General features: G+C 56.7%; 1 protein-coding gene across 2 annotated transcripts in view; it reads right to left on the bottom strand.

Moving 5' to 3' along the window:
• The window catches only part of CACNA2D2 (calcium voltage-gated channel auxiliary subunit alpha2delta 2), a 138,991-nt gene extending 117,478 nt beyond the window's left edge, over window positions 1-21,513 (bottom strand). For both annotated transcript variants that reach the window (XM_036870796.1, XM_036870795.1), the window contains exon 1: window positions 21,299-21,513. In XM_036870796.1, the coding sequence (XP_036726691.1) occupies window positions 21,299-21,513 (215 nt within the window). The remainder of the gene's footprint in view (window positions 1-21,298) is intronic.
• Window positions 21,514-27,756: the final 6,243 nt, after the last annotated feature.

Genomic DNA, 27,756 nt, shown 5'->3' on the forward strand with positions numbered 1-27,756 from the left:
GGGAGGGGAGGAGAGGGGAGGGGAGGGGAGGAGAGGGTAAGGGAGGGGAGGAGAGGGTAAGGGAGGGGAGGGGAGGGGAGGGAAGAGAAGAGGGAAAGAGCCTGTATACAGATGCAACAGCATAGTTTAAACTGTTGCCAGTTGTTAATTTTATACGTGAAGTTGTTGATCAGAATGTGATTTAATTGTACAGTATAATCCAGGCTTTTGGAATAAATTATGCAGAAAACTCATCTATAATTAAACAAATCAAAAAACCAGAGACAGGTGACACTGCAGGTTCACCCTCAGAGGGCAAGGGTAGGTGTGGGCGGCTGGACCCTGCAGAGTGACGAGAGGGAAGGGGGAGGGCTTTGTTCAAGACCAGACAGGGGAAGGCCCAGGAGAGGCTAAGGCCCAGTAGGCGCGAGGATCTCTGGACCCCCACCTACCTCTGCAGGCCTTCTCACCACTTCCAAGGAGGTGTTTTCTTTGCCATCAAAGCCTTGCTACAGACTGCCTCTGCCAGGCAGACTGCCTGGATAAACCCCATTCCACTGGGGGCCTAAGAGCAGTCTGCAGCCCTCCCCTCAGCTCAATCAAGGCAGTCATCGTGGAGGGGGAGATGCCGAGGGTAGAACAACAGGTGAGGTGGGAGGAGTGGAGGGCAGGGCAGGGCTAGGCTAGGGCAGGTGAAGGGTGCAGGGGAGCAGTCACAGGGGAGGCCACTTGCTGCCGAGGGTACTATGAGCCAAACTTGGCAATTCTGAGGGCCCACGGGTCTCCTGCTTCCCTTGTGACGGACTGGCCAATTATTCTTTCAGCTCTGGGGGAGGCAATGATTTAAAATAAAATGCTATTTAATTATTCTGATTCAGCTGGCCTGCCACCTCCCACCTTGGTGCCTTAGCAGTCTTCTGAAGGGGAAAGAAAGATAGGGCAGGAGGAGGGGTAAGAGAAAGACGGAGAGACAGAGAGACATAGACATGAAGAGAGACCAAGAGAGCTGGTCTAGAGGGCCTGGGTGTCAGGTTCACCCCGTCTCAGGGGAAGATTACCGGTGGATGTGCAAGAGGGCCACTCCCCATTCCAGCCTGGAGAGGCCATGCAAAGCTCAGAGAGCAGTCGTGGCCCCTGACGAAGCAGGGCTTGGGACATGGCCAACCCCTCCCCAGGCCACAGTCCTGCTGCAAATAGCAGGAAGCTCAAGGCTGCACCCCAGGATCGTGGTATCTCCAGAGCCACCTCCCCCGAGGAGTCCTCCCCAGCCACTCAGTGGATATCCCTCTCTACCTAGACTGAGTGCCCAGATTCAGCCCTGGCTCTTCCATGACCTTAGACCAGATGTGCCCTCTTAGGCCTCAGTTTTCCCATCTGGAAAATGGAGATAAAGCTCACCGCTTGTCTACCTCCCAGGACTCCAAACAGAAGCAGGTGGAAACCACTGCTTCATGGAAGGGATGACTGCCCCACACACTCATGCACACACAGACCCACCTGAGCAGCGGGGCCGCTCTCCCCTCAATCCTGTCCCCTTCCTCAGACCTGCAGCTCATTAAGCGTGGGATGGCTGTGCCTCCTCCTTGGACTGGGGCCTCTAGGTGGGCTGCAGCACTCCCTGCACTACCTAAGAGACCCCGACACAGGGGAGACTCCTTGGGAAAGGTAGGGCCTCCCATGACCAGAGCATCTTTCCTGCTTGTCCGCTCAGGAGAGAAGACTCTTGGCCTCAACATCTTTCAGGACTCAAAGCCCAGGGTAGGGCCCCCAACCTTGATTTGATCACAGCCTCCCAAGAAGAGAGGGCAAGTCTAGCCAAGGTCATTCACTCCGCAGAGGCCAAGTGGGCCAAGCCACTCCAGGCATTGAGATCAGAGTGCCTAGAGGCGTGGAGACCAGTCAGCACTGGCCTGGCACTGCACAAACCACAGTGGGGTGGGGGATGCACAGAGGCCTGGGGAGAGGGGAGCATGTTGGCTCAGCCAATTCACGTGGAATAAGGCTCCCCAGTTCGCCACCCACCACTTTACAAGCAGGGAAACTGAGATGCAGGACTCAAGGGGACAGGCTCACCTTCAGTGGATTTGTGATTCTGCTTAAGGGGCTCCTAGTGTGAGTAACATGGGGACCCCAGGAGCACCATCCCCACCCCCACCCCCACCCAACCCATGCACACAGGGACGAAGGTAGCCCACTTATCACAAGGGATCCTCAGAGATCCCCTGGTGCTGGGGAGGGGCTGGTGCTGCTGAAGCTCAAATTAGTCCAAATCCATCGGCCTCGACTATGTGTGTCTTGGGACCCTGCCCAAATACTGCTCGTTAATGAGGTTATTAATTATGGGGCTGTCCCTTCCCTTTCTTTGTCGAGGGCAGGGCGGGGGAAGCCTTCCCTTCCAGTGGGCTCTTGGCTGGGAGGCAGCAAGCCTGTGCCTCCCCGCTTAGACTAACAGTGAACAGTCATCCTCTTTAATTAGGGCACCAGGTCCAGCCCAGTATTTACACCCAGTAGCCTGATGGGGGGAGGGGAGAAGGCCTGGAACAAGGGAGCAGTTCAGGGCTGGGGAGCCGGGCAGTCCACTTGGCCCAGAGAGGGATGGAGAGTGTCCCAGGCTCACACAGCAAATAGCTACAGCACTCTGCCTCACTCCCCACCATCAGTGCAGGACTGAGGGCCCACAGGGGCACCAGCAGTCAGGGAAGCACACAAGGACTGGGTCAAGCCAGGGACATGCAGGCTGAGAAGGGGAAGGAGGTTTCCCAGGGGAGATAAGGAGGACAGCATGGAAGGGCCACCTGAGTCTGATTTCTGTTTCTGCCATGGTTAGCTGTGTGACCTTGGTAACATCCTTTCCCCTGTCTGGGCCTCAGGTAACTCATCTAGAAAGTGAACTGCAGCAACACAATACTGTGTCAAGATTGTCACACCCAGAGCCACAAGGTTCCCGAGCAGTCCCTCAGCAGGACCCTCCTCACCAGGCCTGGTCTGGGGTTTCCAGCAGCAGGAGAAGCCCATAAGGGGCACTGCTCCAGCTTCCACGGGAATGAGTTCTGCCCAGCAGCCCCTGCAGAACCAGGAGAGGGGCTAGAGAAGGCACCAGGGAGCCGGGGAGACAAAGGAGGTGTGCAGCAGGAAGGAAAACACCGTTCTGCAGGAGAGCAGGGGACTGAGGCCCAGACCCAGGCTGGAGGGCTCGGTCAGGGTGGGGATGGGCCCTGGGGCTGAATCTCCTCCAGCCCCTGCCGTGTACCAGGTCCTGCTCTGTGGTCCATACCCAGCTCTGTGGTTTGGACTCTCCAGGTCTCAGTTTCCCTCTCTGCTCAAGGAGGGGTGGCCTGGGGCCTCCACAGGCCATGCGGGGATTTGTTTCCCAAGGGGTCTGACTGGGGCCTTCCTGCCTGACTCACTGGGTCTGCACCAGTGAGGCCAGGGCTCTCAGTGCACTGCCTTAATTATCTTCACAGCAGTCAGATCATCCCCAGTCCTCAGAGGGAAAACTGAGGCACAGCAATTGAGTGACGCGCCCAAGGTCACACAGCTAATGAACACCAGTCAGGATGATACACACCTCTCTTCAGACACCAGTCTTAAATGCCCGGCTGCGGCATGGCATGTCCGCTTGGATGCCTAACAGGTCTCTCAAACTGAATGTGTCCAAAACCCAGACACTGACCTCCCTCTGGATCCCCTCCTCCCTTTTCTCTGCACCCCCTGCCTCCCCTGGCTCAGCTGATGCCAGCTCCTTGGTTCAGGCCTGAAGCCTCAGGGTAACCTGCAACCTGCTTTCTCTCGCACCCACATCCAATCTCTCAGCAAGTCCTGTTGGCTCCACCTTCACAGTCTGCCCACTGCCCTCCACCTCCCTGGCCCCCAGCCTGGCCTGGGCCGCCATCGTCTCTCTCCAGGACAAGTGCAGTCACCAGTTCACTGGTCTTCAGCTTCTGTCCTTGCACCCCCTCCCCCGGGCCGTTCACCTCCACTCGCAGCCAGAGCACCCTGTTGGAACAGTGTCCCTCCTCTCTCAACACCAGGCCACGGCTCCATGGCACTAGAAGAAAGACAAAGCCCATCCAGGGGCCATACTCTCAATGGCCCCCTTGACCTCGCTCCTCAGGCCACGCTGGCCTCCTCGTTGTGGCTTGAATACACTCCTGCACTCCTTGCACAGCCTCTGTACATGCTGTTCCCTATGCCTGGATCAGTCTCTCCTCAGAAGTCCTCAGGGCTCCCCTCTCACCTCCTTCAGTGAAGTCCACCTTGCCCCCCATTTTAAGTTGTACCCTCCCAGCAGCAACTGATCTCAGGTGCCCTCCTGGGGTTACTGCCCTCCTGGGCTGTGAGCCCTGAGGGAGGAGGCTCCTGCTCTCCAGCCTGGAGGAACAGGCACTTGGCTGAGCAAGCGCACCTCCCCAAGGGGCCTGACCTCCCCGCCGTCCTGCCCAGCCTGCATGCTGCCGGCCACAGGAGCAGGCGGGTGGGGTGTGCAGTGGCAGCCTGTGGAGGGGCTGGAAGTGCAGCGGCTGCCCCAGGGACAGCCACTTTCCCCGGCTCCTCTCCGTATGAATTATTAAAGCTCATTTATGATGGGCCTGCCCAGGCCTGTGGCTTCCGTGCATAATTCATGGCTCTCCCAGGAGGGCCGGGTGCTGGAGCAGCCACTTCTTCCAGGAAGCAAGGAAAGTGCAGGCACAGAATGGCCCAGACCCAGGCTGTCCTCCCCCCATCCCTTTCACCCTGTCCCCATCTCAGATAGCCCAGTACCTCCACCCACCCCGCCCCATCTGGGATTCTGGACACTGGGATTCTGGTTCAGTGCAGGCTCACCCACTCCCCTCTCTGTGCCTCAGTTTCCCATCTGTGTACTGACTGAGTTGGTGGTTTTCAAACTGCAGGGACAGCAGAATCACCTACCTCCACTCCCCAGGGGGCTGAGGACCATGGGTTCCCAAGGTACCAACACCCAGGTGTCATTGTTTGTGAATTTTCCAGCAATCTAGACCTGGGACTTAGCAATGAGCAAGAGGAGCGCATGAACTAGTTAAGGCCTCCCCAGAGGAAAGCAAAAAGTCCAGGCCAGGGACAGGGTATGGAACAGACAGTCACTCTGCCCAGGATCCACCATCTGCTCCCCAGGCCTGGAACCACCTGCCTCAGTCACTGACACAGATCATGGACATTTGGGGGTCTGCAGAGCCTCCTTCTCTCCCCGGCATGTTCCCCAGGTAGTCAGGTACAATGCAAAAGTAACCCCTGCCTAGGCCCATTTAACAAACTGGTAAACTGAGGTTCAATGAGGCTGGTTCTTGGAGGCAGGGGTAGATATGTTGACACAGCCCCTGTGCCCAGCCAGGTGCTGTGATGGGAGAGCCACACCCAAGCCTGGTCTCAGGAGGTGCACAGCAGGGTTGAGGCACCTGTGGAGGTCACCAGCAGAGTCAAGGAGGAACCCAGGGGTTCCAGCTGCCTGTTCTTGCCCCATGCCAGTAACTGAAGCCTGACTGGAGGTGGCAAGATAGGCCCTGTCCATGTGTCACCAACCACTCCAGCCAGATTCTATGATTCACACATCCCCACCTCCCCTCCTGTATATCCTCCCCACTCCCCAGCATGAGTCAAATCCTCTCTGAGCCACAAATAGCCGTCCTCCATGTGTGTCCTCGACATGGCCTCCTGCCGTGAGGAGGACAGAAACCTCTCTAGGGATCCTTTATTTCTCCTCAGGGCAGAGATCCCCCAGGGAAGCTGGCAGTGTCCCAGAGGACACCCTGGGTGCAGAGGAGAGGTGAAGCAAAGACCAGAAAAGAACTCAATCCATCAGGGCAAGCTTTGTTCTCTGGCCTTGTCCTCCCCTACCTGGCCAAGTCACCTCTGCCGGAAAGTCTTCCAGGATTTCTCTCCACCCCTCCCCCCAAACCCACAGTCCTTACTCCACTTTACCAACCCTTGCCTTAGATTGGAGCTGCAGTCTGGTCCCATCATCAAGCTTCCTGCAAAACTTAGCTTGCAGGACGGCAAAGAAGAGTCTTCTGGAAATGCTTGGGGATAGATTTCCCTGAACATCCTCCCATCACCAGACTGGTACATGCCCTGTCCAACCCCCTCTGCAGTGGGAGGGAGGCTGGAGGGCAGGGCAGGGAAAGGGCTTCCAACTTCAGCAGGTAGCAGAGCACCAAGGAAAGGAACAGATGATTCAGAGTACCCGTTGTGTGCTGGGTGCTGTGTGTGTGAGCCCACTGAAGTCACACAGCACCCTTGGCTAGGTGCTAACTGATTCAGGCCCACTTCGTGGATGAAGACGGAGGCCTAGGTGGTGAAGCAATGTACTCAAGGCCACACAGCCAGTCTGTGCTCAACCAGAATTTGAACCCAGCAAAGGATGGCTCCAGAGCCCAGGCTCTGTTCCCTAGGAAATTAGGCCTCCTTAATCCCAAAGAGGACTTCAATGGCCAAGATTTAGGAAATAGGGTGCGGGTAAGGGCCACCCCTCATTTATGACCTTTTCCACCTTTGCGAAGGGATCTACTCCAAATCAGGGCCCTCACCGCCTCCCCAAGCAAGCCAAAGCTGGGCGCAGTCAGAGTCCTTCCTTTTACCCCACCAGAGCTACCCTGCTGTAGGAATGTCTCAGCAGTGCAGAGCCCAAGCTCCCTCAAATCCCTCCCATGACAGGGGGGAGATGCCCACTTCCTCTGGGATTTGCTCCTCACTAGTGAGCTCCGGGCTTCTCAGCGCAAGCCAAACTGCATGTAAATCAAATGTGAGTGCTCGGACCACCTTGACTCTTCATGCTCTATGGTGAGTCCTTTAGCAATGCAAATCCCCTCTGTGAGCTGCAATGAGGAGGGACCTTCAGGTGCCACCCCAGCGGCCCCACCCCTTCTGAGAAGTCCCAGGTTGGTGGCCAGGACAAAAGGAGCCACTGCCTGGTGAGCCTGTGTTGTCCTAAGAGATGGCTTGAAGAGTAGCAGGTTGGCCAAACCCAGTAGGGCTTATCACAGACAAAATACTCTGCAGATGTTGCCAACCTTCTATAGATTCCCTACTAGCTCCCTCACTCCCCATTCATTCATTCATTCATTCATTCATATAGTTACTGAGCCAGGCTCCAAGCTAGGCACCATGTCTCCAAGGGACACAGTGGTGAGCAGGGCAGATGCAGGCCTGCCCTCGGAAGCTTGGAATTCAACCAGAGCAGACAGCTGATCTGATCCAGACTCAGTAAGTGGAGGGAGAAGGAGTCCGGCGAGCCTTGTGGGGGTGGGATGCATGGCAAGGGGCCTGACCCAGCCTAGGGGTCTGGCCAGGTAAAGGTGGCACTGCAGAGCAGCAGGGCAGTTCAGACAGAGGGTACAGCAGGTGCAAGGAAGGCTCAGCAGTGAGCTCTGCACATGGTGATGCCCTATGAACACCCTCAGACTGACTATGGGCATAAGCAGGCTGCTCCCACACTGAGGCCTGCAGCGTTCCATCCTCAAGGACATGGTGAGCGCCTCCATGTGACGGATGGTGAAGGACAGTGAGCTTCTGACATTGGGGAGATGAGAAGAGAGGGCACAGTCAGTGGCTGGTAAACTAAGGGTTCAAAGAGCAGGGTTCTCTGCTCAGTCCTCGGCACCCAGCCTGGGCAGGCACAGCTCTGCCTGGCCCTCTCCAGAGGCATACATCCAGCTCTGACACATCTCCACTTGGACGCCCTAGTCTGCATCTCAAATTCAATGTGTCCAATACCTGATGGTCCCCTGGACTGACTCTTCCCCAGCCTCCTCCAGCTTACCTGGTGAAAACTCTGTCCTTCCAGATGCTCAAGCCAAACCCCTGGGGTCTCCTGAGACCCCTTTCCCTTTCTCACACCCAGACCATCAGCAGGTCTCACCACCACCACAGCCACCACCCTGGTGCTCCTCTGTTCACACCTCTCCCTGGGGGCCCCCACTTCAAAGTCATGCTAATTTAATGGCCCAGGCTGTCCTGGTTCCTGCTGCCCTCTGACCTCCTCTCCTCCCACTCTTCCCTTTTCCTCCTGCTCTAGCCACATCCCACCTCAGGGCCTTTGTGTTGGCCATTCCTCTGCTTGGAACACTCTTCTCCCAGATACCCATGTGGCTCCCACCCTCCCCTCCTTCCAGGTTTTGCTCAAATGTTTTAGTGAGGCCCACTCTGACCTGCCTCCTCTAGTTAAACCCTCCCCCAAATTCATCCTGTCCCTTCTCCATGGCATTTGTCACTTTCCAACATAACATATCCTCTGTCTATATCACCTCCCCAGACTGTTGTCTGCCTGTCCCATCAGTGCCTGGCACATGGCAGATGCTCATGAGTGTGGAGAGAATGAATGAATGGCAGGTTGTGGTGAGTGTCTGTGGATGGGACAAATGTGCCCACAGTGGGGGAGGCACTGACTGGAAGAGGATGAACTGAGTGGGAGCCTCAGGTAGGACCAAATCCATGGGCTGTCCCATAGCCATGCGTCCCCCTCGCACTGACCTGAGGGCCACCCCTGCCCTGGCATTTGATTTGCTCTATGTTCACAATCATAAAATATAGGAAATATGATCCCATTTTAGAGTCCTTTTTTTTTTTTAACTTCTATTTAATTTTATTTATTTATTTTTGGCTGCGTTGGGTCTTTGTTGCTGTGTGCAGGGGCTACTCTTCATTGCGGTGCATGGGCTTCTCATTGAGGTGGCTTCTCTTGTTGCGGAGCAGGTGCTCTAGGAGTGCAGGCTTCAGTAGTTGTGGCACGCGGACTCAGGAGTTGTGGCTCATGGGCCCTAGAGCGCAGGCTCAGTAGTTGTGGCGCACAGGCTTAGCTGCTCCGCAGCATGTGGGATCTTCCCAGACCAGGGATTGAACCTGTGTCCCCTGCATTGTCAGGTGGATTCTTAACCACTGCGCCACCAGGGAAGCTTTATGATCCCATTTTAAAGGTTAGAAAACTGAGGGACAAAATGACTCATGGTCACATATGGGGCTCCAGCTCCTCCCCTCCTCAACACCCGTACCCTGGACCATGCTTTCTAGCAAGCAGCAGGCGGATGGCACAGTGAGGCCACCAAAGCCCACGGCTCTGGGTCCCTCTAGACGGCCCCGTGATGTCCCCACCCTTCTCCATTTTAGAGTCATGACCTCCTCCATATGCCACCAGTCTGGAAACCACCTGTGAAATATATTTCCCCTAGCGCTGGCTCGGGAACCATGTAAGTCACTCGGCTTAATGTCCTCTGGGATTGTTCCCCGCCACCCCTCCCCAGCCACTCGGTGCCGGGAAATGTGGGGCTGCAGGGCACCAGGCAGGTGGGGCCCCAGTCATGGGCTGTGGGCAGCCCAAAGCACCTCAGGTGTTAGGAGGCACTGTGCAGGGGTGCAGCAGCCTCAGGGAGCACGTCAGCAGGAGAGGGATGGGGCCTGCCTGGAGCTTCGGGAACTGGGGCTGGATCCATGTAGGCAAGCCTCTCCCCCACCCCACACCTGCCCCTTATCCTTGTCCACCTGTCAGCGGCTTACTCTCAGAGGAAGATGGGTCCTGATGCTCTCCCCGGGCCCCCACAGCCCTGACCAGGGGAGGCCCAAGGCCTTAGGAATGGCTGGGGACCCTGAGAGGGCCTGTCAGAATTCAGTCTGGAGTAGGGGCTGCGTCTCATCACCACTTGGATGCTGCCTAGAGCACCAGTCATGTGTGGTTATTATTTATTTGGCCTCACTTCCATTTCTTCCTTGCTGACGATCTCTCCCACAGACTGTGAGCTCCCCGAGAGCAGCCCTGGCACACAGCTAAGGTTTGGAGAGGAGACTCAGGCGGGGCAGGGGCCGTCAGGAGGCGGGTCCTGAAACATGGGAGGGCCATGGACCAATCAGCAGTGTGGATGAGGCATGAGCAAGTATCAACACAGAGGGGCAGTTGGGAAGGAGTAGGGCAGCCAGCTGAGGAGGCCTGGCGATCTCCCTGGAACAGGCTGCAGACTCTGGCCACTGGCCACATGTACAGGCATCCATGAACAGCTGCCCCCCAACAGGTACAATGGCCAGAATACTCCCTAGAACCAGTACACTGGTCCCCACCCCCTTTCCCTGGAAGCCTCAGTTCTCCTTGCTGACAGAGCAGGGCAGGGGGAGGGGTCCTATGTTTACCTTCCTATCCTCTATGGCCTTGGCGTTCCACCTTGGCTCACCTAAGTGGCTCTGGAAATATGCTGATGCCCAGGTCCTGCCCCACCAAATTAAATGGCCGTGGGGCCCTGGACCCCACCTTCATCTCTCTCCCCAGAGCAGCCCTTGGAGGCAGCCTCTTGGCTGGGGCATCCCTTGTAAGAGAGCCGCAGGAAGGTGTGTGGGGTGGCCTTTGTTCTGTCGCACCAGCAAAGCCAGGGCCATGTGGGACCCTGTCCCAGAACATGTAAAAGCTGTTCCAGCTTCCAGAGACGTAACCAGCTTGGCCTGTAGACACCTGTGCTGACTCTCTGTTCAGCAAACATTTTTTGAGCACTTGGTGTGCGCTAGCCTAGAGCTCAAGCCAAGGACAGGTGGTCGTGACCCCTGCCCACCCTCCAGGCACACAGTCTGGAAGGGGAGGCGGCAGGTCTACTGCAGGACAAGAATAGGAGTGACTTCAGGGGGCCTAGGAAGCCCCTGTCCCACATAGGGAAGTCAGGGGAGGCTTCAGGGAACAGTGACTCCCAGTCAAGCACTAAGGGACAGGCAGAGGTCAGCCAGACCATAGGCAGGGTCCTGCTTGGGACTGGCAGGGCCCTTTGCAGCCCACCCAACCTCTCCCCTGCTTACTCAACCCTCAGTTCATAATAGGTGCTTGTTAAGCTCCCATGGAAGGAGATGGCTGCTGCCCTGGTGCTGCCGGTCCTGAGGGCAGAGATCCCCTCCTGTGCCCACCACCATGCTGATCAGAAGCAGCCCCCTTGGCCATGGTCTCCATAGCACCAGCTTACAGGGCAGGACAGAGATGGCAGCTATGCAGATGGGGTGGCAGGGGAGCATCGCCATCAGCTGCAGAAGAATCCATCACTCTAGAGGGTCCTGGGTATGATGAAGACACTGAGGATGGAGGAGGAGAGCAGGTGGCTTGCCCAGACTCCCACAGTAAGCTGGAGACGGGCCAGGGCTAGGGTGGAGTAGTAAGAAATTGAGACAAGAAGGGTAGAGGGACAGATGTGATGGAAGAATATAGGAGGGTGGGGTACCCTGAGGGTCCTGTGGTCAGGGGCCTCTCTGGAGGAGGTGAGCTGCAGAAGGGCTATGTACAGCAGTGGCTGAATGCTCAGACCCAAGCGCTGGGTTGTGAATCCTGCCTTCACCACTCACCATCTGTGTGATTTCAGCATCACTTAGCCCTGCTGAACCTCAATTTTTCTTATCTGTGAAATGGGAATAAAAATGGACTGATCTCATTGGATAGCATATGTGAAATATAGCACCCGAGGCTCAGATCACAGTGATTGATGATGCAGTTAAAATTACTTCCTTTACAAATGTTTCCTTGAACATGGCCACTCTCCCTTTCCTTCCCCTCCCACCTTCTTCCTCTTGTCAGGCCTCTTGTCTGACCCTGAAGCACATCCTGCCTCCCCATTCTCCATCACTCCCCCTCTTCTCGCTAACAAAACCCAAGTCTGCAAGAATCTCTCCTGCTTCCAGTCCCAAGGTGACCCCATCCTTAGCTCAAGGGTAAATCCTGATTAGCCTGAGCCAATCACAATGCATCTTCCTGATTGCCAGTGATTGGTTTAGAGTAGACATGTGACCCAGTGCTAGCCAATGAGGTGTGAGGGGAAATTGGCTAGGGGCTTCTGGGTGAGGTTTTCTAGCCTCCTTTTAAGAGGAACCCAGAGGAAACACCTCTTCTTTTACTCCTAATGTCTGGTACATGTGATGCCTGGAGCTGTGGCAGCCATCTTGTTGCCATGAAGGAAGTCAGTCAAGGACAGACAGCCACACCAAAAGTAAGGCCAGCCAGGCAGAGTGCAGGTGAAGGCTTGGTCCTCAATGACAGCCTATACATACTCACCTCTGAGCTCCCTGCCAGAGGGCCTAACCATGATGAAAAAAATTAATGTGCTGGGATTTCCAAGGGGTGCACAGAAGCAGCCTCTTTTTCTTGCAGCCACTGCTTGGACTCAGTTTTTGAAGGATTAGTAGTCAGCTCAATGCCTACTCCTGGAAAGGCCTCTACGAACTGGGCACAGAGCTGCGGGAGAGGCACAGGGTGATAGGAGAGGCCCACAAGGGGTAGGGAGCCAGAGGAGGGCAATGATCTAGAAGGCTTCTTGGCCCAGTACTCAGGCTGAGCAGGCCAGCCTGGTACAGGGACATAGCCAGAAGGTGGAGAGGCCAGAGCTCCTACCAGGACCTGCAAGTGGCTTGGCCTGGCTGGAGTCTAGTCACAGAGCTAGTGGCCAGAGACCAGAGCCAGCCCAGGAGGGCCCTCAAATGCTAGGTGAGAAGTGGGGCTCTGCCCATGGCAGGCTTCTGGGGTGCAAGGTCATAGCTTAACCTCAATGAGAGATACTGCAGCATGCCTGGCAGGTCCAGGAAAGGAAGGGAAGACTCCTAGGTTCTCACCATGTCCACCCTAGCCTCAGCTCATAGGGAGAAAGGAGAAACGTCCGTCTGTGAGAGCCCTCAGTGCAGAGGCCTGTTCTGCCAGCTCATTTCTCTTTTCTAATAAATGAAGTTGTGGGGGCAGGGCTGAGGTGGGTTGTTTTGTTGTTTGTTTGTTGGAACCAGTGGCAGCACCAGGCCTGACCTTTAAGGCTTCAAATGTAGCATTTCAGGCAGCGCCAGAGGGAGGAGAACATAGTCTGAGCAGAGAAGTTATCAAGGCTAAAATGCCACGTCAGCCATGTCAGGCTGGAAACTCGCAGCATAGCAGGGGCCTCTACCCATCTGAGGAACATTCCAACCCATTCGTGCCCACCCGGCGACAAAGCTGTCCTTTCCATACCCTGAAAGCCTCACTGACTCTAAAACGGCAAAGGGCACCAAGGTCTGCCCCAGAGAAACACCAGAAGCTGGGGGCCCACACCACAGGCACCTTGCTCTGCAGGGTTTGCCAAAGGAGGCCTCAAATCACTCCCGCATCTCATGGCAAGAATGTTTTTATTTAAGATAATCAGTTGTACATCATAGCGCAAGGATGGCTGAATGGGGAGCACCCTTTGAGCAGCCTGTACTGAGCCCTGGGTGGGGGACTGGGCCCTGCCCGCAGGATGTATGTAGCCAGCATACATACATCAAGGGCCTGAAGGCTCCTTCCCGCCACTCAGACATCAATTTCCCTGTCTGTACAACGGAGGTATCTAGGTCCCCAGGGGCTTCTGTGGCTGGGATATTCCTTCCCAAATCAGGGACCCAGGCAAGGCCCATTATTGCCCAAGGAGATGGTCGCACTCAGGCTCCCTGCCCCCATAGGGACCCTCACAAGCCCTGTAGGTGCCCAAGCCCTTTGCAGAAGTCCCCTCCCGAGATACCTAGGATGCTGGGTCATCCTAGCACTGACAACACACAGGCCCTGAGAATGCCGGGAAAGCAAAACTTGCAGTTCTCTCAGACATCAGAACCCATCATCTCAGGGCCCACAGAGCCAAGGGCCAGCACCCAGCACAGGGCACTCAGACAGCCTTGTTTATGAAGACCCAGTAGGCAAAAATTCATCCTTGAAAGGAAGAGCTTTGCTGGAGGCATCCCAAATAGAGGAACACGAGGGCATCATCAAGCTGAAGCTTTTATACCCAAATTATGCCTGCAGCTGACTGTACAAATGTCTTGCTAGGAGCAAGAACCCTAAACCTACAGCAGATGCTTCAAGGGATGCCAGTCTCCCTCCCTTGAGTGTGCAAGTGAGAAGCACCCACTCCAAGAGAGAAAAACGCCAGGCCAAGGTCACACAGCAAGGGTTTCCACTGGGCCTAAGCCCAGAACTCCACGCCCACCCTCCAGATTCCACATGGGAAGGGCTGTTAGCAAAGATGCTTTGTTTCACAAAGGACTCACCAAGCTTCGCAGAGTCCCAAGTTCTCTGGCGTATCTAAATACCATTCGATTTGCAAAAATTTGAATTACAAGGATGCAGCCTCTGTGTGTTTCCTTTGCAGACAGTCATCGAGCCAGTTGGTAGATGATCAAACTTCCCAGCTCAGCCTTAACTCAGGCTGTTCTTGACATAAAAGTTTGTGAAACACTGGTCCTAACAAACAGGCGGCTTTATTTCCCACTGTCAGCATTTGCCCAGCTGAGCCCTGGCATTAACCTCAAAGGCGGGCTCAGAAGGTGGGCACTGGGAGCACATTCTGGGTGCAGAGATAAAACGTACATATGCCCACACATACATATGCACACCCACGCACAAGCACACACCCACATTCGCATTCATAGGCACACACACATGCATATACCAACACCTGTGTATACACATGCGCATGCATGTACACACAACCTGCACATATACATGAAGCACACCCACACACATGGGCACACACATTCACATGCACTCACATAAGCACATCTTCGTATACAAATGGACACTCTCACAAGTGTGCACACAACGTGAACATATCCAACACATGTGCACAAATACATATAAGAGCACAGACATATAGACACTTCCACACACAAGCTTACATGTGCACACAGGCCAAGGCAAGGACCAAGCACAGGAGGAAGGACCCAGAAACCACAATGGAGTCTCAGGTTCCTGCAGGGCCTGGCTGGGTGGTAGGTGCTATGGGCAATGGGGCAGGTGCCTGGCACTCAGAGTACGGGCCCAGCTGGACTGAGAACCCTCATAGATCCAGTCAGAATCCACACGCCCTTGTCATGCATCCCTCATGACCTTTCACACCCCAACCCAATGAGGCAGTGTGATCAAGGGAACCCTGTTTTACAGATAAGGCCCCAAGACCCAGAGAGGCTGAGGAAGTTCCCAAGGTCACACAGCTGGTGAGAGGTGTGGCAGAGTCTCAGTGTGTGTCAACAGGGGACTCATTCAGAAAGATTTGTCCAGCAGGGAAGGAAGGCACCAAGGCGGGAACAAGGGGCCCAGGGTCTAAGGGGAGCGGGAAAGAGGGCAGAGGGGTGACTTCTCCCCCTTTTTACCCACTCCTTTCCCCTTTGTTTAATGAGTCATTTCCAAGGTAGGGAGAGATGGTTAATAATCAGCAGGAAAGACTTCCCGTGCCCCTCCCTCTCTGCTAAACAATTAGGCTTATCAGAGCTCAAAGTGGGTCACTCTGAGAAGCAGCTTTGAGACACCCAAGGTGTGGCCAGAGGCCAGTATGGGAGGTGCAGGCTCCTCACACTGGGGGAGATGGGGCTCAGCTGGGCTGGGGTCAGGTCTCACCCCACAGCTAGAGCAAAGCGTGGAAAGGAGCAGGAAGACCTTGGACCTGTCTTCTTAGGGGACTGCAATGTCAGAGTCAGAAGGGCCTGGAAGAGAGGAAACTGAGGCCCAGAGAGTAGAGGAGACTGTCCAAGGTCACCACCATGCAAGTTACCAGCTGAAAGGATTGGGTTGGGACTGCCTTTGACAGAGGCCCTCCAGGACCAGGCCAACCCAAGGTGGGGACCCTCAGGTCCCCCATGTGAAGATTTCCCACCATGTAATCCCAGCTAGACAGGGTTTCCTGCTCTATAAGGCCAGATCCCTCACAGGCTCAGTCATCAGAACCAGCAGTGGTCAGGGGCCCAGCAGGCTGGACTAGCCCCAGAAGGAGGGGGCCCAGGTGAGGTGGGAGGGGAACTAGGTGGTCTGTGAGCAGGACCAGGGCCAGGGACACCAAACCAATGGTCTGAGTCCCACAGTGGCAGGGCAGGGCTTGGCTGAGTGCTGCCCCAGGTCCTGCCTACGTGGACCTAAGTGACAGCATCCCTGAGTCCCTTGCAAGCCCCCCATGGGCATATCAATCCGCATGGTCACCTGCACCGCCAACTCCCCCGCAACTCTTAGCCACAGGCAGCTCAGGAGGCTCTTCAGGTTATACAGGACAAGAGACTAAGTGAAAGGAAAAAAAGCAAAAACCACACATACACCTCCCTCTGGGAATACGAATATTGATTCTGTAGCTTCTTGTTTAGACAGTAGGCACCAGGAAAAAAAAAACAACCTGACACTAAGAGAAGCTCCCCAGTTGGCTGAAGGGATGCAGCCAGGGGTGGGAAAGCCCGCCACCCTCGCCTTTAGAGCACCCTAGGCCTTGGTCTCCCTCCCCAGGCCTGAGGCCCTGAGCCCTCACATAAGGACATAAGGACAGAGGTCACTTGTTCCCGAGGCAGATATTGAATCTGGAAGCCAGCGAGGTTGGAATTGGGGCGGGGGTAGGAGAAAGAGACCACTCCCCACCCAGAGACAGCACCACCCTCCAAGGCAGGGCACACGCCACATGCCGGCCTGCTTTGACTCCCAAACCCCCAGCTGCCCCCAAATAGTTTCCTAGCAAATAGAACCCTGGGCCCCAGCCCCCCAGACCCCTCTTGTCCACACAGCATGAAAACCCCAGCACCTATAAGGTCCAAGCCCTCTGAAATCCCCTCGGGCTTGAAAAACCTGCCACGGGACTAGAGGACCCGGCCTCAGGTTTCCATGAACAGCCTCCACCCCCACGCCCCTGGCCTCTCTCTCTGGAGTCCTACTGGAATCTGGAGGGGGAGATGGCATCTCAGAGTCTCAAGATGAAGTCCCTCTTGCCCACCCCTGCACGGCAGGCATGCCTGGCACATGACTCGAAGCCTCGGAAAGGGGGAAAACCTGGACTGGGGGGCTCCATGATCGCCTGTGTACACGTGGGAGGGGGTGGAGGTAGGCACAGGGCCTATGAGCACCGGGCTGGCAGGGTGGCCGTGGGCCAAGAAAGGCCTCCTCAGGGTTGCCTGAGACCCAGAAGAAGACAGAGGGACAGAGCAGGAAAGGTTACAGTTGGGAGCCTAGGCGTCCCTCACATGTCTTAAGCCTCTTCATTTTCTTCCAAACACCCAGGCTTTGAGTCCCCACTCCAACTTCTTAGCCCCCTGCCCAGATGTGCCCAGCCCCCTGGCAGGACAGCTAAGTGACAGATTAGTCCTCTCCCTGCCCTGCCCCTGGTAGCTGTGGGGCTTTGGGCAGGTCCCTTCATCTTTCTGAGTCTCAGTCTCCCCATCTGTGGGATGGGCATGACCATGGGGTCTGAGGACGTAATGTGGATAAGGGGCCTGGTCTGAGCTCAGTGAGGGGAGGCCACCACTAGCCTGGTGACATCCCCCACCATAGTCAAGCTGGGCTTCAGGGAATGAGGGAGGGAGGTGGCCCAGTGTTCGTCCTCACGGAGCTGATATCCCTGCGGGTGGGTACAGCCTGAGCTAGTGGCACAACCCAGAGGCCTCTGGAAGGTGTGGGTATGAGACCCTGAAGGAAGGATCTAAACCCCTGAGAAAACCACGCAGTGATGAGGGGACAGCATAAGCAAAGCAGAGGGATAGGAAGGCGCTCAGTCCATGGCAGGAATGTGAAAAGATTGGTGGGTGGGGGCCCATCAGGCTGTAGCATCAGGGCTTGTTAATGTTATCAACAGCTGCCATGACTCCCACCCATGGAACCCTCCCTGCTCACCTGAGGTGACACCCTCTCCCACTAATTCTCACCACCAGCCTCTTAAGCAGATTCTATTATCTTATTTGGGGAAACAGAGGCAAGGTCATCCCAATGGGGAGGGTCAGCTCTGGAGACCAAAGCTTGAGCCTGCAGGGCCCACACCTGACACCCACCATGCCCCCAAACTGCCTCCTCCCAGGAGCTGGCAGGGACAACCTGCACACAGGCAGAGGGGAGGAGGAGGCACCGAGGGCAGAAGTGCTCACTCCACCTGTGAGTCAGTCTCTCCTGGGAGACACCAGTGTGACAAAGAATCTGGAGGGAGACTCACCCGCACACTATGAGGGGGCTCGTCTTAAAACAGGCTACTCCCTTCTCAGGGGCTAGCTTGACATAGTTGGCCCAATAAAGGTGGGTCCTGCAGGGGGAAAGCAGCCAAGGGTCCCCCAGCCCCCATCCTCAACGCGAGGAGGGATGTGAGCCAGTGGTAGCAGCAGCAGGCTGTAAAGCCTCAACCCCCTCCTCCTTCCTGCAAAAGCTGTTGGCAGGTTGTTGGGGAAATGGGGGACCCAGATGCGTGATGTTGCCTCCCTCTAATAGGGAGAGCTACAGGGAGGTGAAGACGCGGGCTTGGAGGCCCAGACAGACACACGTCACCCACCATTAACCATAGCTATAGTGACGCATGCCCTGTCGTGGACACTCAGGAAAAGGCGCACGTACTCTGGCTGTCATTAATCTGCTGGGGGCCCAGACCCCTCGGGCTCCTTTCTGCTCCCCACCCACCCACCTACCCACTCCCAGAGGAAGGGAGGTACTGGCCAGCACCATCACTGGGAAAGAGTGGGGCTAAGAGGGTGCAGCCACCCAGGCAGCTCAGCAGGACCCCACAGAACAGGGGACAGAGAAACCTAGGAATGCTGGAGAACAGGGGACAGAGGTCCAATAGAGATGACAGAAGAGGTGGGCAGGGCCGGGTGGACACAGAGACATGAGAGGGATGGGCAAGGAAGTGGGGGGAGGGGGATGGGAGAAGAGATGAGAGACCAAAGAAGGGGGCAGGGGAGGGGGAAGGCGACTGACAGAATTGGAAAAGGCGACTGACAGAAAAGGAAAAGGCACAAGGAGAGGCAAAGCAGTGAGGGCTGTCCCTCAGCCAGCAGCAAATAGGAAACAGGAGGAAGGAGGTAAAACGGAGAGTGTGTGCTCTGACTCCATCTCCCCCTACCTCACCCCAGACACATGAGTGCACATATGCACACACATGCGCCTGTGCACACGTCGCCTTCCCTTGTTTGAAAACCTGATCCAGGTCCAGGTGGGGTGAGAGGGCAACCACCCCCCCCAACAAAAGGTCTGTCCTCCCTCCAGCAGTAACTCCTCTGCCCTCCTCCATCCACCTGGAGGAGGTGGCAAAGGGTCTGCTTTGCCTGGTGGGCAGAGAGCCATGTTGCCAAAGCGATTACAGAAATAACAGCCACCGGACCCTAAACCCACACTTGCTTAAAACCCAGCAGCTTGCAAAGCTGGGTCCTGTCGCACTGCCAGACACTAACGAGGAAATGACTTTCCCGTCAAGGGCCCTCTCCACTGAGGGGTTGTCACCCTAGTGCCGTGAAGCTGAGGGTCCCACTGCCCGCCTCAGAAAGCCACCTGTACCTGTATCAAAGTCCCTTCCTAGGCTGGTCATGCTAACCCAGGAGAGTTCAGGGAGGCCACTGGCCCTGAGCAGCCCCAGGGCAGCAGCCTCAGCCTTTCATGTCAGCTCAAGAAAAGTCCCAACTCCAACTAAGCATGGTCATGTGGGGGAATGTGGGGGAGGGACCCCCACTCAATTCCTCCCCCTTCCTGCCTCCAAGGATCAATGGGCGTTTGCATCCGCGGGACCAGGGCAGCTGAAGGGCGCTGGCTGTCACCGCCAGCCCTGCGTGTCGTCGCACCATTAGTCACCTCCCCCTGGACCCTCGGAGCTGTACAGCCCCCACCCCACCCCCACTCTCATTCTCTAATTACGGTTTTCCAGACGTGTCCCAAACCCTGAAATTAGCTGCAACTATATCGACAAGAGAAGAGCGTCCAGCTGAAAATGTGCCACTGCCATCACACCCGCCTCACCATCTTCTGGCTGGGGACAGAGGGACAGGTGTCCTCTCTGGTCAGGGTATCACAAATGTAACATGCAGGCCCGGCAGCCATCTGACCCACCGCAGGTTGCAAGGAGAGGGAGCAAGGTGGGAAGAGGTGAAAAGAGACGTCTACTTAAACCTTCACTCAAGGAGCTACGAAACGGCAAGGGAAAAAAATAACTGTCTTGACTTTGAGGAAAAAAGAACAACAAAAAAATAATGCTTTTGCTCTTTTTAAACATTGTGGCTTAAGTTCATTTTCATCACAGCAAATGAAAGACAATAATGCACCCACAAGCCTTGAACTTCCATAGGATTCTCTTCTCCCTGCACACACCCCACATACACACACGAAAAATCCAGACAGCTGACAGAGGACACGTCCGTGTAGCACCTGTAATTTGCCTACTGATCACCCGCCTGAGCACAGCCAGGCTGTTTGAGGAGAGAGATGACAAGACGGAGAGAGACTCAGGCAGCGCCTTTCCTGAGTTTGTTTTTTCCTCATCTGGAAGAACCTACAAGCTGGAGTAGGCAGAACCAGGGGCCCCTACCCTTGGGCAGAACTGGTCTAATGACGCAGAGCCAGCCTTTCCCTTTCCCTGAGGACAGACCCTTCCTCTTGGCCACTAGCAGCCCGGCTACTCATTTCCCAAAACCCCTGTGTGGTCACTGGTGCAGGAGTCCAGGACAGGTGGCTCCTCAGACCGAGAGACAAATAACAGACAGTAAGGTGGTCACCTTGCCCCAAAGCCACAGGGGTGTCTGGGCACTGACATAAGGCTGGGTCATGGTGCCCACAGAAACAGCTGCTGTCCTAAAGGCCACATGCACTGAATACTCATTTGCAGCCCCAGATGCATCTGGCCAAGCTCACCCAGAGCAGGATGCCTGAGTTTCCAGGCTCCTGGGGAGGGAGAGAAGGCTCAGAAGGACCACGGAGAACCAGCAGAAGCTGGCAGGGCCAGGAGATGCTATTACCCTGTTGGCAGGGGCAGGCGGGGGTCCTCCCTGCCATTCACCTTCTGCCTCCACCTCGGCACCTGCACCTCCCAATTGGGCTCTCCAGGGGACCCTTCCCCCAGGTTTAGTGGCGGGGGCAAGTACAGGGGACACTGACCCCTTCTGTGGCACTGGCCAAACAGTAAGGTGCTCGCATCCTCTGCATCCAGCCCTCCCCCTCAAAGGAAAAGGCCAATGAAGACAAGTGTGAAGGTGCCCCCCACCTCTGGATCTAAAGCGCCAGGTTCCTACCCGGGAGGAAACATGAGGCAGACGCTGGGCTCTGACTCCACCGGGCAGGGGTCGCTGCCCGCCCCCTCACCCAACCCCAGGTTTCCCCTCTCAACCCGACAGCGGCAAGGAAATCAGCTGGCAAGCTCAGACCCCCCAGAGATCTCGCTCTGTGCGGTTTGGGGGATGGGAGGGAGAAGGGGCACCGCGGGGAAGTTTCGCGACGCAGCCAGAAGCGCCGGGACCCCGGCTGCCCGCCCTCTGGGCTTGGGGCCGCCGCCCCCGGGCGCAGCAGGCGGCGGGACCCAGCGCCCCCGCCCGGGCGCGGGCTGGGGGACGGAGGGGGGCTCCGGGCTCGGCCGGGGTCCCGCGGCCGGCCGAGGCCACTTACGTGTGCTGCTGAGGAAAGCTGTAGGCAGAGGCGCCGGGGGCAGCGAGCAGCGGGAGCAGCAGCAGCAGCGGCAGTAGCAGCGACAGCGGGCGCGGGGGCCGGGCCGCCGGCCGCCGGGCGCTGAGGCCGGGCCGCGAGCCGCGGTCGGGCCAGCGGAGCGCGGTCCGCGCCGGGCCGGGCCGAGAGGCGCCGCAGGTCCGAGCCGGCACCGCCATGTTTCCATTCAAGATGCTGCGCCGCGAGGAGGGGGGGAGCGGCGGCGGCGGGTTGGGGGGGCGCGGGCGGCAGGCGGCAATCGCCTCTCCTCCTCCTCCACCTTCTTCGCGCCGGGCCTCCGGGGCTGTCCGAGCCGCAGCACCTCTGCGGGCTGCGTGCTGCGACCTCTCCGCCGCGCTGGCTCGAAGCGCTCTGAGCGCCGGGTCCCGGACCAGCGCTCAAATAGCGGCCGCCGCCAACCTGCCGGCGCCGCCCTCCCCGCTCCCTCCCTCCCCCCTTCCCCGGCCGGTCCGCCCCCGCGCGCCCCCGCCGCGGCCACGCGCCCGCCGCGGCCTGCGCGCCCCTCGTCCCCGCGCCGCCCTGAGCCGGCCCTGCTGGCCCGCGTGGCCGAACCGAGCCGGGGCACGCGCGTCTTGAGCCCCAGCCGCGGTCCGAATTTCCAATGTGCGCCCTGCCCCACGCCTCAGACTGCGAAGAGTCCCCGGCAGGCGCATATTGACTCTGCTGGGGGCTCGACCTTCAACAGGCTTAAGGCCTGGAGTCACAGGTTTAATGGTGGAATGGCAGGCTTCAGCAGAGACCACTGTAGAGGGCAACGGAGCTGAACTCATACCCCCAGGGGCTCCAGCTACCTTCAAGAGTCCTCTCTGGGGGAACTTGGGTCCCAAGGCTCTGACAGAAAGAAAAAGCCTGGGTGGGAACAGGTCCAGTTGCACAGTTGTGAGGGGCTGGGAATGGATGCAGCACTCTGCAACCACTCATTTCACTTCCCTGGGCTAAGCGGGCACTGTGTGCAGACCAGTCCCAGCCCCCGAGGCTTGCACAGCCTCTATTTAAACTCCTCCAGTGCCGGTAAGCTCACTCCTGCACAATCCAATCCCTTCTGTCCTGGAGGCTCCTGGCTCTCCCTTGCTGCCGGGAGAAGGCTGGGCTGGTGTCAGTTCTGACTCTGCAGCTTGTGGGCCTCTCAGAGCCTCAATCTCCTCCCTTGTGAATGCTTGTGTGGGTGCCCACACCCATTTCCAGGATAAAGTGAGAATGGAAGTCAGTTGCTTGGTAAATTGAAACACTCATGGTTGGGGGAGAGTACCCCTGAGGTTCCCCTGAAGTTGCCCTGGGGCCCTGCTCTGCCCCTGGCACAGATAAGATGGGAGAATGCTTCCTAGCAGCCTGGAACAGAGCAAGACCCCCTAAGCAGTAACTGCTCACAGATTCGGTGCCTAATATGAGTGAGGGCCAGTAACCACCTGAGCAAGAGCCCCCCACATTATGATATCTGGGTGAGTCTCCCATCACCTACCTACAAGTCAGCCTAAAGAGGATTTACAGTGGAGCGGGAAGAGTGGTAACCCCTGGACTGAGAAGGGCAGAGCTACCCCTCTCACCCAGACAGCGGCAAGGGAATAGGGCTCAGGACAACCTTTACTTGCTCCTTATTCCTGCCTGGGCAGTCCTACCCCTGCCTACCCTCACAAGGCAGGGAGACAGCTTTGGAGTATCCTCCTTCCCTGACCTGAGTGAGTCTTCAGAGGCCAGACTGAGGCTTGCCATAGGTCCCAAACATATTATCAAATGAAGGCAGTGCCCTGGGCCCCAAACCCCTGATAGGCCTTGGGGGCTGGTGAACAGGAGGGGCATAGTGGACTCTGGAAGGCCAAGCCAGGCCAGTTCTATGGAGGACAAGCCAGATCCCTGATTGTGCAGATGTCCCCACCCCCACTTCTGGGCAGGGCAGTCCTTCCACCTGGACAGAATGATGGGGGCAGGGTGCTTCACAGAAGAGTCAACAAGCTTGAGTTAACCTAACCAGCCCCCTCCTAGCCCCTCCTACTGATAGCTGTCTCTAGCACCTCTGTCTCCCCCATGCCTAGGGAAGGGCTGGCCCATGGTATCCTCACCCATCTGTTTGCTGGATAAATGCCTGTGCTTATGGCCCCAGGGAACCAGCACAAAGGGCATCACCCCTCCTGGGTGCTCACTGGCATTAGGTGGGCACCTTCCCAAGGCCAGCTCTGCAGGGACAGAGTGAGAAATGTCAGGGGCAGCGTCCCTGCCCTTTGACACCAGGATGGCAGCACTATCCCCAAAGAGTGCCCAGGTCATCAGGTACCTGTACCCAGGCTGGGTGCAGCCAGTGGGCATTGGTAGTTGGGCATTTCAGTTCCAGCCTCCACAGATGTGCACCTAATTGAGGCCGCTGGTGCCGAGGGAAAGGTGGGAGATTTTGGCTGACAGGCCGTTAAAGGAAGACAAATAAGGAGGGGAGGTAATTAAGAGTAAACGGGTAGTAAGAGTCTACACAGTCCAATTTCAGAGGCTCTCAACATCCTTGGTCTCCTGGCTCCTGGCTCCAGCCACAGGTTAAGATCATGGGAAGAAAAATCAAGACTTCCTAGCAAATAGGGGGACTTCCTGGGCAGGAACATTGACAGGTTTGGCAGCAAAAGCCTGGGGCTACCCATCTGGCCAGATGTGCCTGTGCTAGAAGATGTAGGGCAGCAGGGGCAAGTAAAGGTGCAGCCAGCAGAGAGTGGCAGGGGGCCTGGCAGGTGCCAGTTCTGCATGTGGGCTGAGGGGAAGTCAGCTAAGCAAGCCAGAAGAGACTGAGAGGTCTTTATGGAAAACCTACTATGTGCCAAGCAAGTCCTGAGGGACGAGGAAGCCTATCAGGAATGTCCGGAACACCTGGGGCAGCAAGATCCCCACTTCAACCTGCCCACCTTCAGCCTCCCTCCCATCACCCTTTTGCTGCTCTATAAGCCAGTGGGTTGGAGAGCTCCTGGCTTTCTTAGAGTTCTACCCCTGCAGTTCCTTCTGCCTGGAACACACTCTCTCATCTCTACCACTTGAACCCAGAATGTTTATGAACCCATAAATACCACTTATGCCAGGAAGCCTTCCTGGACCTCCCCTCAACTAGATAGGCTTCCCCACTCCAGTCCCTACTCTCCTACCCCCTCCCCCCTGCCACACACACATGCAGCAGCCTCTGCCTTGGGTTCAGAAAAACACCTGCACGCAAGCTGGGACCCGAAGTCCTCCTTGTCCCTGTCACCCCCTCAGGGCCCCACACAGAGCCTGGCCATTGGGAGGGCACAGGCAGTGTTGACATAAGGACTTTTGAGTGGCATCTCCAGGAGCCTGGGGCTATGCCCAGGAAGAGTGGTCTGGCCTGGGCGTAAGGAGTGATAGCTTTGGCATCAGATATCACAGGTTATATCAGCAAATCACTTTGCCTCTCTGAGCCTTTGTTTCTTTGTCCATATAATGGGAGATATGGTACCTGCAGGGATGGTCTGAAGACCCAAAGCATGTAACACCCTAAGGGCAGGACTTGGTACTTTGCAAGGCCTTAATGAAGGGAAACCACAGAGAGACTCAGGCATCCCGGGGAAGGGGTTATGGTGAGCAAAGAGACTCAGGCTCCAGACTGAGGTCGAGACTCTGTCCTCTGTGCCCCCTCCCAGGCACTGGGGCCCTCAGAGTCCTCAGAACCCCCCTTGGGAGGACTCTGACCTGAACATCTTCCCCAGCGGAGTGAGAGGCCCCTCAGTGCCACCCCTGTGTCCTATACACAGTGATGTGTGTGGCACAGAGGCCCAGATGCTGGGTTTGCCCCCTCCCCTGAGGCCTTCATCCCACCGTGGCAAGAGAAAATGAGGACAAATAAAAAAGAGAAATTCTCCCCTCAGAAGAGCATTAGGTGTCTGAACGGCTTCCAAATAAATAAAAGTCTCCTCAGAGGCCCCGGCCAGCACTGACAGCAGCTCTAACTCTCCACAAGACGTGTTTTTCTGCCTCCAGGTGGAAGTGAAGAGTGTCAGCGGTGGGCGAAGTCAGGCTCTGAAGAGGCGGCCTTCCATCACCTCCTAACACCCCATCAGCGCCTCGGCGGAATGGCCACGGCAAATTGCCTCCTCTGATGGCCGCCCCTCCAGGCCCTCAGAGAGCAGAGAGGAACAGGTGCTGGCCTCCCCCAACAAGGCCGGGAAAGAGCTTCCCGGTCAGCTCCTGTCCCTGCGCATTGCTGGGATCCAGTTGTCAATTCTGTGAACCACCCGTCCCTAACTTGCTCATTTTGCAAATGAGGAAACAGGGACAGAGGGCTCTGGCGACTTGGTGAATGAAACCAGCAAGCCAGGGATGTGTCCCTGAATGAGTTAGCTCTGCTCAATGTGAGGGCAGAGCAAGAGATGTTTCCTGAGAGGGGGCTCTCCGAGCGCAGGTCCACACCTCATGCTATCCACCTTCCCCTCTGCACCTGAAAAGGCAGGAGAGATCAAGGCTAGACCCCAGGAAGTACCTCCTTGAGCAATGGGCTAGGGAAACACCCTGAGGAAAGTCCTCAAATCTTCTGCTTTTCTGCTAAAAGCATCTCTTGGCTTTTGCCCACCACGCTTTTAGAGGATTAGCCTCTGCTAGGTGGTTGAGGGGAGGACAGGACCTGGCTCCACCATCACTTAATTTAACTGATGGCTGCTGCTCCTGTGAGGGGCAGTTAGCACTTCATTTGTCGAGCCTGGAAGACGGATGAGGCTAGGTGTTCTTCAATTACTGAAAGAAGTTGACGCTGTGGGAAGTGACAGCAGAGCCAGTAGGAGCAGTGTGTGGTGAGAGGCTAGGTGGCCCAGAGGCTGCCCTGCCCCCTTTCATGAGGCCCCTGCCTTCTCGGGGTGATGCCAGCACTCAGGACCCTCCCCCTGAGTTCCTTAGACACCAGACAGGGAGGAGAAGGGAGGCCTTCTGCCAAGAACCAGTCCAGCCTTTCCCATTAGCGCTGGATATGGGTCTTTCCGCTCCCTGAATCAGGGCGCCACTGCAGCCCTTGCCGTTCTCCCTGGGTCAGGGCCTTTGAGATCTCACCTCCGGGGCCTGAGGTGAGGTGGGGCAGGGAGCAGGGAGGAGGGAGGCATGGACTCCTCCCCCGCTGTTTGGAGTGGTCTGGAGTTGGAGATCCTGGAGGACCCCCTCTTGGCCTGGAAATGTTGTCCCCGAAGCCAGGCCATTAGCCTCAAATACAATCCAAGTGCACTTACGATTCAGCAACTACCCAGGCCCTGGGAGGAGAAGGGTATTTTCCAAGCCAGTCCCCCGTGAAATCTTCCTTGGCACTGACCCAAGGGGGAATGTGTGAGCCACTAGGATCTGCTGAGGAAGGTCATGCCGGATTGGAGGCTACTTTACTGCCTGGGGGTATGGGGGAGGCTGGGGACACTCAAGACAGATGGGCCTAGACTAGGCAGGCAGCAGGGCCCGGAGCTCCAGCTCCTTAGGCTACGTGAAGGGGCAAAGCAGACAGGGCTGGGTGGAAACACACTCCTTCCTCTCCTCTGCCAGCATGAAGTAGTACCGGGTTAGGCAAATGAAGGGAGCATCTGGTCTTGATAGAAGGCACAACGTGTGAGATATGGCAGGAAACAGGGGCAGGGATGGAAGTTAGGGGGACCAGCAGAGCAGAGGTTGTCCTGGGACCATTGTACCCCAGGTGGGCTAGCTGAGGGAGAGACATCACTGCCCAGAAGGTGTGGGGTGGAGAAAGGGAGGTTGTTTAGGGCACAAGTGCTGCAGGTGACCATGGCTTGCAAGGATTCTGGATCCCTCCCCAACTGGTCTAGGCAGTTGGGAAACAACCTGGATGTTCTGGAGACAACCAGGCCCCAGAATCTCTTTCAAAGGACAGCAGGACCTCTGTGGACCCCCTCACTCTACTCTATAAATTGGCAAATTGAGCTTCAGGGATGCTCTTGGCCGGGCCTAGTGAACAGTGGCACCTCTGAGACCAGAACCCAGACCCCTTGGGTCCTTGCTTGGGGCCATTCATGGCACTCTTTTATGGTCAGAGCTGGCCCATATCCCCATCTTGGCTGTCTATTTTCTACTTGCTGATTAAGGGCCAGTACTGTGGCCAGCAGAGCAAGGCAGGTACCAGGACAGATACAGATAGCAGAGGGCCCCTCAGTGGCCTAGAAAAAGACCCTGGAGGTCTGGGAATTCCCAAGGCAGAGCCAAGCCCTCTTCCTGCAGAGTAAGCCTATCAGAGAGCTTCACTGGGCTCCAGGCAGGCAGAAAGGGGTGCTTGGGAAGCTGCACCCAGGTGGGCCAGTGAGAGTCCGGCGGAGGATGGAGAGGCTTCTGCCTGCTTATGTTCCCACCAGCTGGAAGGCCTCTCCCCCACACCTACCGCCACGGCCTCCCTGAGCCCAGTCTGGCGGCTCCAGAGCACCATCTTGCTGAGGTCTTAA

This window comes from Balaenoptera musculus, chromosome 11 (assembly GCF_009873245.2).
Source record: "Balaenoptera musculus isolate JJ_BM4_2016_0621 chromosome 11, mBalMus1.pri.v3, whole genome shotgun sequence".
Classification (NCBI taxonomy): domain Eukaryota; kingdom Metazoa; phylum Chordata; class Mammalia; order Artiodactyla; family Balaenopteridae; genus Balaenoptera; species Balaenoptera musculus.